Below are 12,737 nucleotides of genomic sequence, written 5' to 3'. Positions count from 1 at the left end.
TCCCCCACTCTCCATAGAACTCATAATAGCAAGTGGGCACACTGTGCAAACAATTGGGAGGCTGAAATTTGTTTGCCTGGAGTACTTGCCAGGAGAGGCTAGCTATGAATAGAGAAGAGGTCTGTGTAAAAATGGGCCAAACTGTCAATGTTGAAGGCTGAAATCTCTGAAATTATTTGTAACAAATAACTTTGTCAGTTCCATGAGCCTGTGTCTAACTCTTGCACAGAGGGGAAGTCACTCCTTTCCAGAGTAAACAGAGCAGCCCAGTGCCCTCTGGGGTTACCAGGCTGGAAGAATGCAGTACATTTTCTGCTAGTCTTTGCTCTGACTTAAAAGCGTGCTTGTCTTATCTGTGTTGACACCTCTCCTGCCTTCATGAGCTGTGAAGACTCAAAACAGTCAAGATCTACTTCTCTGAATACCTATCGAAAGTAAAATTAAACCTCATTATTTGCAAATGGAATAATAATAGGTTTTAACTGAGATCCTGTTTTTAGGAAGCCCTGCCAGGTCTCTGGAACAAAGGCTATGAAGTGAGCCAGACATGGGCGAGCCAGTTTTTGTAAATAAAAACATGAATGTACATAAGTGTGTCTAACAAGTACTCAGACAGAATTAACTGTAAGATCCATATCTTGCCAACAAATCTGTCGAGCAGATTAAGTTTGGATTTTTTTTTTTTTTTTTTAAGTAACAATGCCTCAGGCAAGTCTGTGTGGCCCAGAGAAGAAAATCTGAAAATGGTCTATGCAAAACTTGTAATCAGGCTTATCTGCCCCCTGCTCCTAAGCAGGGAAAGCCACCAAAGGGTCTTCTGCAAAACCTTCTCCTGATTGTTAAATCTGTGCTCATCCAGGCAGGAAATTAACACTGCCATGGGATTTGGGTGTTGCTACCAGAGGGGACATTTGCAAAAAACCTGTTGGCAGTCCTTCCCTAAAATCAGAAGAAATACCTGTATCTTCATGTAAGTCTGGGAGACTGCAATCTGCCAGAGGCTGATGCATGAGGAGTGCCTGGTCTTTCCAGGTAAGATGTTTCTGGGCAGTGTTACCCTCCCTTTAAGCATGCAGAGCAGAGGGGAAAGCTCATTCCTTCATTGCCTGCTAACTCAGTGCATTGTTTGAGAGGACATATCCACCGGTTGGTGGAGAGATAACTCCTCCAGACAATTTGGAAGGGTTTAGGAAGCTGACAGCAGTCACTGTTGCTGCATACTTGAGTCCAGTATAACTCTGCTGCCTCTCCCCAAACCTCTCAGAAGCCACACCAGAGTAAAACCATTTATATTGTTGCTTGGGCACCCTACCTCCATGACTCAGATGATGGGTGTAGTGCTGTTCTGCCTGGGAGTTGTCTTATCTCTCTGCTCTGTAGTTTGCTGTCTGGCTTGCACAACTTGTGTGGCTTCCCTGCTCCAAGCAGTGCTCTGCACACTGGTGGTGGCCAAAAGCCTACCTTGTGTGTGTCCATGCATGTGTGCGAGCCAACATCCTGACACATACAGATTGGAAAAGAAGGCTCCTGCAGTTTTGGAGTCCATTGTTCAGAAGATGGGAAATGCTGTATGTAGCTGTTCACATCTAGGTTCTTCTCCCTTTTACCTCCATCTTGGGGCTCCTGTGGAAAAATACAGCATTTCATTGCATTTGTGTATGTGGAAGAAAAAAGTGCTGTGGAAAAGGAGATGTTTCTCAAGTCCCAAGTGCTCATAACCTGCTTGACATTCCTGCAGGGGAAGTTTTTTGTGTGCAGTTTCCCAATGGCAAGCAACATCCCTCAAGCCAGGCCCAAGAATAGCTGCCATGACAAAATCCTTGTTTCTCAGCTCCTGTCCTATGCCTTTGCTTTTGTTTTCCTCTCCCTTACTTTCCTCTTCTCTCAGTCCCCATCATCTGCAGTGCAGTGTGTGGCACCAGTGTTCAAGCAGCATGGGATACCAGCATCTCTAAAAGAGGGCACTGGCTTGCTGTGGGATGTTTTGGCTCAGTGCTAGAAGGCTTCTGTGGCAAACTCAAGTGAGCAGGAGGTAGAGAAGTAAGGAAAGGAATGAGGGGGAGCAAAAGTTATTAATTTTTAATGCTTTATCTACAGACAAAATTGGGATAGCAGTTCGCAAGTCTAGGAAAAGGCATGGCTTTAGCCTCAGGGCTCTTAGCTGCTGTACTTGAGATCTGCTGTAAATAATAGTCATCTCCAAGCATTTCAGGAAACCTTCAGCATGTTTTTTTTAACATGCAAAATGTTAGGTGGGCAAAACTCAGGAGTAACAGCCTGAATGATCATGTCTCAAACTGCTTTTTTATGTCTGTTTCTGAACCAGTGTTTGTGTGCTTTGAGCAAGTGCTGTCCTCCCCTGCTTTACTATGGCTGGTTTATCAGTATTTGGGGATCCTACCTGCTACTTGCAGGTAGAAGATTTCTAATTAGAAGATTTCTAATTTGGTGGTCCCTGTGATATGTGTCCATGTTTCCTGTTCCACAGAATGGCAAGGTAGGATGGCTACTGTCAGGACAGGAAGTTTTTATGCCCTGACTGAGCATCAGGGTAATAATGGAAACCTGCTGACTAAAAAGGGCCTCGGGTGCCACTGCCTGTCTTCATCAGGGGGGATATGAGTAGGAAAGGTCAGTGCTGGTGATGATCTGTGAACCACCTCAAGGAGATGGGAGGATGCATAAAATAGTGTGGTGGGTCTGATGCAGGAGGGTTGAGAAGCTGTTCTAAAGGGGCTTGGGAGCCAGACAAATTTGTGCTCAGTGGTAGATGGTGTCAGGAAAAGGTGTTTGCAGAACCTAAAACGGAGCCTGAGGACACAGAGAGATGAAATAAACAAAGCACATGGGTTCCAAGCCACACCAGCATCTGGACCTCCTCCTTTCCTCACTCTCTCTCATCTTGCAGCTTCCACTGCTTCTTGTCAGTAAATTGTGTCCTTTTCCACTGGGTGGTCCACAGCAGGCTGCATTAGCACCCAAATGAATCCTTTGAATTGTAGTTTTTTCAAAGGCTGCACCCAGGAAAACCTGTGAAAATGCCTTATCACAAGGATGCAGGTAGCACATATCTGTGCAGAAAGGGGATATGGGTGAGAAGAAACTCCACAGTGAGACATCAGAAGATCAAGTCAGAAAAACATAATAGCATGGAAATTACTGTATTAGGGAAGTTAGGTGCCCTCTCCTGTCCAGTGTTTCATCTGATGTGAAATTCTCATGGAAACAAGTGAAAAGCCCTTTCAAAAGGTAAATAGGGACTCTTCTACATGTCCATTATTTACATCAGTGTAATCATGGGACATGGGGGTTTCGTTGCACCTGAAACTCTCTTGGTCTTTAGTTATGCATGCGAAGATGGTGTGATATGAGCCATGGGAGATATTTCCTACCGTACTGTTTCTTCAGGAAAAAAAGCCCCAGACACATTCAGCATTTCCCAATATTTCATAAAATCATGGACTTGAAGGATCGCTTAGGTAGGAAAGATCTCCAACATCATAGAGTCTTTCAATTTTTGGGGGGTATAATATAGATGGAAATGAATGCTGCACAGGAAGCTAGATTGCCAATCTCTCCTAATGCTCTGTGTCATCCTCTTCATGATCCCTAGGAGGAGTTAGTCCTCACAAATGAGCACTGTGGGTGAGACAGGATCCCTTCACCTGAACACCTACACCGCTGACTTTTAGCTAAACCATGGATTGGGCTCAAAGTTTCCAACTTCCAAAATCTGGCTTTGGGATTACTGCAGGCAAATGAGTCTGTAGCACAATCACACTGGTTCCTCCAGATCCTAGGAGCAAGAATGTGGGCCTTGGAAAGGGCAGTGAGTGCTTAAGCATGGCTCAGAGCTTGACCTGACTGCATATGGGACTGCAGGCATCAGATGGAAATAGTGAGCCTAGAGCTGTAAAGATGTTTAGGGTGAGTCTGAGTGTACGCTGTGCAGGATCTAGAGCAGAGAAATAAAGAAACCTTTATTTCCACACTCATTCTGTCTGTGAAGTTGCCTTAGAAGCAGACCCCAACTCTTGTCTTACTGCTCCATAGCCTGTGAACCACAGTAAACCCTTCCTTGCTCTTCTTAAGACATGGCTCATGCCCATTTTGAGCCATGTGGGATTCCAGCTTATTTCTAGACATATGATCTCATCCTATTATATCCATTTTTTCCCCATCCTTTCACTGATAGACAGTCCACACTTTTATATCTTGAGTTCCAGCTGCCTGGAAAACAATTAGCAAACAAGCCTTGGAGGAAATATTAGGGGAAAAAACCCAGCCTGTGTCTAAAAATTTGGTTTGCTGCCTCCAGACAGGTGCAGGCTGCATATGAGCAGCAGCAGTTAACTCAGCAGTGCTTTTGAAAGCAAGGAGCTGATGGTACTGGGAAGGCTGAGTGATGTGTTGGGTCTGGGGCCAGGGAAGCATTGTGTGTGTATGCCAAGTAGACGGCTGAATTTTAGATGCTGCTAATTTTAGTTCAGTGTGATTCACTTCACTGAGATCTCCTGGTGCTTTGAATGCTGTCATTCAGGCTAATCATAATTTTTTACAAGGATTAGAACTCCTTAGAATACCCAAAAATCTGATCTGAGCTTTTCTTTTTTCTAAGGATGCTGTTTTCCTGTGTGTTTTGATTTTATCAGGAATGCATGTTAGACCAATACTAGTAATCATGAACCTGCTGTTCCATATTCTCTCCTCCTCGTGATATTCTTTAACCTATTTTACATGTAAAACATTTCATAATATGCAGCCAGGTGTTTAAGTATTCAATTCCCTTCCTTCACCAGCCCCCTCCTGTTCCTGCAGCTGATCGCAGATCACTGCCTGGAAGTGAGCAGAGAGAGCAGGCAGCGAGGTGAGTTTTGTTCCTGTGAGAATAACCTCTTTCAAGTAATTTTTTTTCCAAGGTGACCAATGTGCAGTGATACCATATCTCAGTGGAAGGCATGGCAATTTCTGACAATGCAGTCATCTAACCCTACCCTCAAACAAAGCTGGGCTCTGGTCCCCAGGCACGATTTCTGCAGGGAGAGAGGGACAGGCACAAATCCTCTTTCAATCTTGTAACTTTTCCTGTGTTAGTCTGCTGGGCTCAGCTTCCCAAGTGTTTGCAGCAGGGAGATGGTCTGCATGAAAATTGCTCAGGTGTAAAAATGAGAAGATGGTTAAAGTGTGATTCAAAAATAGACCCAGGCTAATAGAGTTTAGTTTAATCACCCAGTTGCCATTCAAGATCAAATTTGTGTAGGTTGTGATGAAATGTGGTTTCCAGCTGACAAGTTTTCAGTGCTTTGCATAATGAAAATTGGCACTTTGCAGCAATTTCTAAGCAGGTGCAACTGCAGCTGCCATGGGAAGGCTGAGACCATCTGCTCCTCCCAGAAGATGCTGGTCCCTTCCCATGGCCCTCCTCAGCCCCAACACATGCATCTGCAAATATCCATGGACACTGAGGAGGTTCATCACAGTGCAGTGGTCAGAGGCAGAAATGGTGCTGGGAACCTGGGGCTGTGGTTGCATGATTCCCATGTATTCCTGGAATCTCTCACTTAGAAATCATATGTTTGAAGTAGCAGTCGATGTACAACAGCAGTAGGGTTGCCAGTCGTCTCTGCTTGCCCTGTGTCCATTCAAAGGTCATGTCATATTCATTTTTTTGTTTTCTTCTAGCAATACCTCCTTAGCAAAGTGTGACCAGGGTGACAGAAGTGCTGAACTCCTCAGGACAGGAAAGACTTGGATCAGTTGGAATGAATCCAGAAGTGAGCCATGGGAATGATCAAAGAGCTGAAGCACATCTCCTGTGAGGACAGGCTGAAAGAGTTGGGATTGTTCAGTCTGAACAAGAGAAGGATCCAGGGATATCTTACAGAAGCCCCCAGTAGCTGAAGAGGTGCTTTATTATAAGAAAGATGTGGATAAACTTTTTCACTTGGGCCAGTAGCAATAGAACAAGGGGTAATGGTTTTAATCTAAAGGAAGGTAGATTCAGACTATATAAGGAAGAGTTTATTACAGTGAGGGTGGTAAAACAGTTTCACAGATTTCCCAGAGAAATGGTGGTGGTGCATGAAAGATCAGGTTGAACAGGATTTGATCCTCATCATAGTTATATTCCTAGCTTGTACTAACATCCAAGTTTTAATTAAAATTGCCTGGAGGTCAGGTGCACAAAGCTGGTACAATTTTCATGCAAATATGAGCCCTAGCCATGAAACTTTAACAGCTATAAATTTCAAGACTGGGTCATTTATCAAAAAAGTAGGCCTTGTGATAGAGATCTCACTTTACTTATGAGGTTCCACATGATACAAATTTGTCTTTCAACCTGGACAGAATCACTGCTTGTGTTAGCTAGGGTCCTCCCCATGAGCAGGTAGAGAGAGGAAGGTGAGGAACCACTATGCAGTGCAGCAAGTAGAGGTTTTGTGAAGTGCCTTTGTAACTAGTGTTTCTGGGAGCTGGTCCAGGGCTGTTTCATAGCATCAGTATAATTCTACTGGTTTTTTCTCGGGTTGAATTTTGATCCATGGGGCTTTATCTTTGGAACAACCATTTCCCAGAGCAGTGTTCCCATCCTCATGATGAAAGGCTCTGCAGCACATCCTTTGGTTCTCTAAAACATGGCACTCTGCACAACTTAAGCATTTCCTGATTGATGGCAACTCATTTAATGCAGTGTGTGGGTGTAAAACGATGAATATATCAAGCTGTGGAACAATATCTTTTTTCTCCTTGGGTGTGCTTATTGTGCACTGTTTTTACCTAAAATGGAGGTTGCAAACACATTTTATCACCTGTTTGCAAAAACTCATTACTGGAGGCTAAAAAATTTACAGGCAGAACACCTGAAATCTGATGTCTTGACACACAGTATTTTTATTGTTTTCTTTATAGCCCTGACAGAGGCACAGGGAAAGCAGAGTCCTCTCTGGCCAGGCAAAGGTGTACTGTCAAGGTATGGATAGAAAATAAATCAGTGGGAACTGCAGGTAGGTTGGCAGCTCCAGAGCACCTGCCTGTCTGTATCTCCCACCAATGCTACTCAGGAGGCTGATGATCATTTTTTATCAAAGGACAGAAGAAGAAGATGGTCAGAGACAGGCTGCATGATCCAAAGATGGCTGTGGCAGACAGCACAAGGAAAAAGATACTGGAGGAGATATGAGTGTGCATGCAGGGGAGGTATGGCTTTAGTGCTGATTGTGGTTGTGTCCAAGGATGGATCCTCTGTCTTGCAAGCTAAGAAAAGAACTTATTTGCTTTGCAGCAGCTTATGGGCTAAAAGTTTATCTGGTGTAATCAGTTTTGGCTTCTTGGGCATAAATTTGGAAGAGGTTTTAAGCAGTTTGCTTCTTCTGTCATACTACTGGCAAGAACAAAAACAGATTTGGATCCTTATGATTGTGGAGTCTGAAGGAATGAAGTTAGTGTTGTCTGGCTAATCCAGGACTTCTTTTAAGCACCACACATCTCAAAAGTTGAATTTTATTTATGTTTTCAGGGGCTGGGCTGGGCTCAGTTTGCAACCTTCTGGATTAAGCGTCAGTATTTTTGATAAAAACTTGACTGAGTCAAGCTGAGAGTTTTTCAACTTGTCAGGATTTACAACAAATAAATTACTAATAGACCTATATGTAACAAAGGGTGAATCTTTCAAATTGCAATATGCATGCATAGCTAAGAGCTTAATTAATATTAGATGTTGCATTGTTAGCAAATAGCAATGACCTACCTCGTGACTAAAGGATTCTGTGCATCTGAGGATGTTGCACATCCTCACCAGGGTTCAGGGAATGAAATTAAGCAAACAGAACAATGTGCAATTTTTAAGCAGCCATCCCCAAGAAATTACTCTCCCAAGAGATTAGGCCTCAACAGTGTGCTTAGGTTATATTTTGAAAGAGACCCCTGAGCCTGTAGCTGCCTGTGTTAAATACACACCACTCTTATGCAGAGAGGCTCAGTTCCAGCTCCTGTGACCACTTTGCTGAACGTTTGCATTTCCTTTTCTCTCTGTGACCGTAACCATAGAACTACTACAACACTTGGAAAAATATAATCTTTGGCATTTTGTACAGTTTCTCCACCCATATGCATGTGCACTTTTGAAGGAGCAAGCAGAAAATCCACATAACTCTGATGTCCATAGCCAGGAAAAGTTATGACTGGGGAGAATAAAACAAAAGAAAAAAAAAGCAATATTTATGGAGAGGAAAGGCATTAATGTGGGGAGTTACAGTCCTGCCTCCAGTGCTGCACTCTGCCAAGTTGTGTTGTGCCATTCTGGCAGCACAGAAAGGCTGCTAAGGCAGAAATGGTTTAGGGGGCTGTGCCCAGCATCAAGGTGCTCAAAACAGAAGCCAAGTGGGGTTTTAACACTGCACAGGGCTTGTACTGGCCATTATGGAAGAGATGAGTTTTAATGGAAAGGAACACAAATAGCTACTATGAATGGCCCCAGGCTAAATGGCTCGCCCAAGTTATTTTGGCAAATACTTAGGAATGAAAAATATATTCGCCCATCAGGGCTGGCTCAGCAAATAGGCTGGATTAATGATAATGATTTCAGTGAATAATTCAGCTGAATCTACTAGACTGAGAATGAATTGCAGAGACTGATAAAATAGGAAAAATCTGATGAATTTTTGGATGTTGGATGGCAGGGAAAGATAAAGGAGGCAAGAAATGCAGAGAAAGTATCAGACAGCTGGGGCACACAGCTGGGATGCAAGACATAGATCTACCATGTTCCTGCTTGGAGCTGGGCAGAGCAGTGTTCAAACTGTGAAGCAGCTCTGACGTTCTTCCTGGCAAAATGATGTAGAGGAGAACAAGAAAGACAAGTCAGTCAAGACCAGGTCCAGGCAAGGACCTTAGGAAACTTTCCTAGACATGGATGCATTTCCAAGGGGAATCCCAGTTTCTTTGTGTTATAGTTTTGAAAAGTCAGGCCATTTTGTCCAAAGGCACTTGCCCAGCAGTTTAACTCCATCACTTTTGCATTTCATTAAGTCCCCGTAGCTGATGCCCTTATGCCCTCTGAATGGGCACAGCCTCAGCTGCACTTTGCCCAAATATTCCACACCTATTTCCCCTTCCTTTCCCTTCCCAGCCTCTCTGTCTCTTCTGACCATGACCTGCCCCCTGACCAATCCCAGGAGGGTCACTCAAATCCAAACTCCAGGGTTTTGCCTGGGAGTGGTGATCTGCTCACACAGAGAATGTTGAAGGATTTAAGGCTGAGCTTGTTAACACAGTCCTGGGAGTGAGAATAAGGGGCTGAAGCTGCCAGTGTGTTCCTAAAAGTGCTTCTTGCAACAGATTTAGCATTGGCAGCACAGCACATCCCTTTTCACTCCATCTCTCCAGGCTGTAGGGCTAATTCATGCACCAGTCTGGAAAAAGTCCTCTTTCAGCTTCATCTTTTACTGTGGCATAAGGAGCTTTTATATTCATTTCGGTTAATCAGGCCCTTGTGCTGCTGCTTCTAGAGGACTAAAATGTAAAGGACTAAATGTAAAAAGACATGTAGGTCATCACCCATGGTTTCTGCTCTTTCTTCTGACATTGCATTTTGGGGATCCCCACATTGTGTGGCTGTGTAGGGCCTCTTTTAAATGTTTTCTGCCTGGAGAGGAACGGCTCTCTTTTGCTTACAGACACCTTCCTGGTGGGAGCTGCCTGCTAATTGGGACAGACAGAGGCTGGTAGAATGGATTTACAAATGACCAGGTTACTGGTAAGGTTACTTTAACCACAGATCCCAGCCTTGTTTGGACAATCGGAGCTTGGTTCTTCAGTGTGGGCTACTGCAGGCTCTAAAGATGAAGAGGGCAAACAATGGTCATTCCCATGAGAGAAACAGAAATAGGAATGGGTTGGGGCAGTAAGCTGCTCTTCTCCATGCACTGCTGCAGGTCCTGTATCTTCTGATGCTCTCCACCAGGATGCCAGTTCTGGATGGAGGAGGTTGTGTTGCCCTGAAATATCAAAGGAGGCATCAATGCTGCTCAGACCAACATTTGAAGGATCAGCCCCCAAACTCCTGTACCAGGATGTTGCCTAGGATGCTTCAATTTTTCTCCAGTGGCATATGGGCCCCAGTTTTTCTCTATCCCTTCTTGCTGGGGATGCAGCTTGGTGGGGACAGGGACAGAGTGAGATGAGGTCCAGCTCTAGGATATGTGGTGTGAGTGCTGGAAAGGGCTGAGCAGTCCTGGCACGGGGACAGCCAGTGCACAGAGCAATGCCTGTGTGCAGCTTAGGGGAACTGTGAATGAACCCTTGCACTAATAATAAAAATAAAAATAAAATAGTTGGGCCTGTATTTCACATTTCTCTCTGCCCTTCCAGCAACCCTTCCTTGAAAAGTTTATGTCTACATTACAAGAAGCAGTTGCATTTTGAGGCAGCCAAGTCCTCTCCCTGATGTTTTCCGCAGCAGAGCTGGCCTTTGCACAGCCTCAGCCATCGGTGCCTCACATGGACAGAGCTGTGTTTGTCTCGGAGGCGTGTTGAACTTGGCAGGTGCTGCAAGTCTAACTCCAATTTAAACTACCATCTTTCTGAAGAAAAAGGCTCTGCAGTATGCAACGGCAGCCGCCACAAGGAAAATCTGCTGGCCCTGCTGGAAAACCCAAACAGGGTCATAAACAGCAGTTTCTCTATCTTTTCACACAAATTTACTCCACAATCTTGTAGACACTGAGCTAGCTGCCTTTTGCCTCCAAGTGAAAGAGGCTAAACCGGGGCAGCTTGATTGCCATCAACACAAATAGACTAATATTTGCTAAACCAGGCAGAAATAGAGTCTTAAAAAACACAGACCAGGCTGGCCCTCTCCCCTCTCCCTGAAAATATCTGTGGTGCATGTGGATCTAAGACCAAGCCTGCTGTGCTCCTTAGCAGCCCAATCCATTCCTGTGGGTTCATCACTTCCCTTGAGCCACAGCACAATCAATGGTGTATTTCTTTGGAGCCTGGCCTAGGCGATTTTCCCCTCTTTCTCTAGAACAAATCACAACCTCGTTGCAGGCTGGAAAAAGGATGATGGTGGTTCTCCAGAGGCGTTAGGTCCTGTCCCAGCTGGAAAAGGGGAAAGCCGGCCATCCTGCACAGGAAAGAAACATTTCCCCTTGGGAAAGCAGCTTTCACGAGGAGCAGCCCTGCTCAGGAATCTCCTTGGGACACACACCGTGTCTGGGGCAGAGATGAAGATGACTGAGTCCGAGCGCTGAAGGCTGCCTGTGGCCCGCTGAGGAGCGATTGTTTTCTCCGCTGTTCCCGCCTCCTCATTAGGTTTGCCATCAATAATACAGAGTTCCTGATGCAGCTGAGCGTGGAAAGGGCGGTCTCAGGGAGCTGACTCACTGTGACTCACATCTCCTGGGGGCACAGGGTCATTCGGGTTAATCTCAGCCTGCTTCGTGCCTAGAGACCCGCTGGGAGAGCGAGGGCATCCCCTCCCTGCTCCCTGCCCGAGCGTCTTAATGTGACCTGCAAAGACAGCTTCTTCTGGAGAAAGGAAAACTCCCCTCTGAGCACCAGGACGAAGAAATGGATGAGCGAGCCTGGTCTGTGGCACCAGTTTTCCCGGTCGTCTTCCATCATTCCCTCCGTCGGGAGTGCTGTGGATACTCTGGGTCAGGCAGACTGCCCTGGGCAGTCGGGTCTCCCTGGGTACTGCGGGGCGGTATCTAGACCAGACAAATGCAGCTGAACACGCTCTCTATTTTTTTCTACTCTTTTGAGCTTGCCCTTTGGGGAACAGCAGAGAGACAGGGCAGAACAAGCTCCCAGGGAACAAAGTTTTATTTCCTACACTTTATCATTTAACGGTGTGAATCCCGAGGTTGATCTTTGCTCAGGCAGAGCAGGAATTTATCATACTCAATGTCTTAGGAAAGGGGGGTTTGGGGGAAGGCAGAGCCAGGACAGCCCATCTGGCTGCTGAAGACGTAAGTGTGCTGTAGTGCTGCTGTGTGCCCAGGCTCTGGACTCCAGGTGCAGCTGGTGGGCTGAGGGCAGCAGTCACAGAAAGTGTTGGTCTTTCTGTGACTCCTGAGATAGCACTATAGGTTGCAGGGATCTTCATATTAATTTTTTTTTCTTTACTTTTGTTTCTCTCCCAGAACCAAAGGGCTGATTGTCCCCCTTGATAAGCAGAAATGTAAAAGATCAAACCTATTCTGTATTACCATCTTTCTGGCAGGTGCTGTGATGCACAGCCCACCAAGTAGGTAGAGCTGGGGTTAGGGAAGGCTCAGGGAGGAAAAAGGAGTGCTTTCTGAACTGCTTGTCTCCAGGCAGTCTAGACCAAAATCCACATTTTCTAGTTAAGAAACCCCTGGCAGTCTGCCTAAACTTTTTTTTTTTTTTTTTTTTTTTTTTTTTTTTTTTTTTTTTTTTTTTTTTTTTTTTTCAGGAACTGGTAAGTTTTGGAACAGGACAGCAACTGTGATGGAGCAATAAAAAAAATGTTAAAGTAAATGAGAATGATTGAGATTGTGGTTGTACACTGGTGATGCTTTCCAGATCCAGTTACACTTTCCTGTTAGTGGCATGATCCTCCCTCACCCTCTCCCTCTCCTTTTTTTTGCCTGCCCACTTCCTATTTTCTATTTGCCCTCTTTTCAATCTATTCCTTCTGTCACTGCTTTGCCCCTTTATCCATTCCAACTTTTCATGTAACCCAAAGGTCATGGTAGTTCAGCCAGTGCAAA

At 45.0% G+C, this 12,737-nt stretch overlaps 1 protein-coding gene across 1 annotated transcript in view; it reads left to right on the top strand.

Moving 5' to 3' along the window:
- Positions 1-12,490, top strand: part of KIAA1143 — a 92,988-nt gene extending 80,498 nt beyond the window's left edge. The window contains exon 4 of the mRNA XM_079302695.1: positions 12,440-12,490. Coding sequence (XP_079158821.1) covers positions 12,440-12,475 — 36 coding nt within the window. The 3' untranslated portion in view covers positions 12,476-12,490. The remainder of the gene's footprint in view (positions 1-12,439) is intronic.
- The last annotated feature ends 247 nt before the right edge of the window (positions 12,491-12,737 follow it).

Source organism: Erithacus rubecula (genome assembly GCF_903797595.1).
Source record: "Erithacus rubecula genome assembly, chromosome: 3".
Lineage (NCBI taxonomy): Eukaryota > Metazoa > Chordata > Aves > Passeriformes > Muscicapidae > Erithacus > Erithacus rubecula.
The sequence above is the reverse complement of the archived record's forward strand: the minus strand, read 5'-3'. Positions and strand labels throughout refer to the sequence as shown.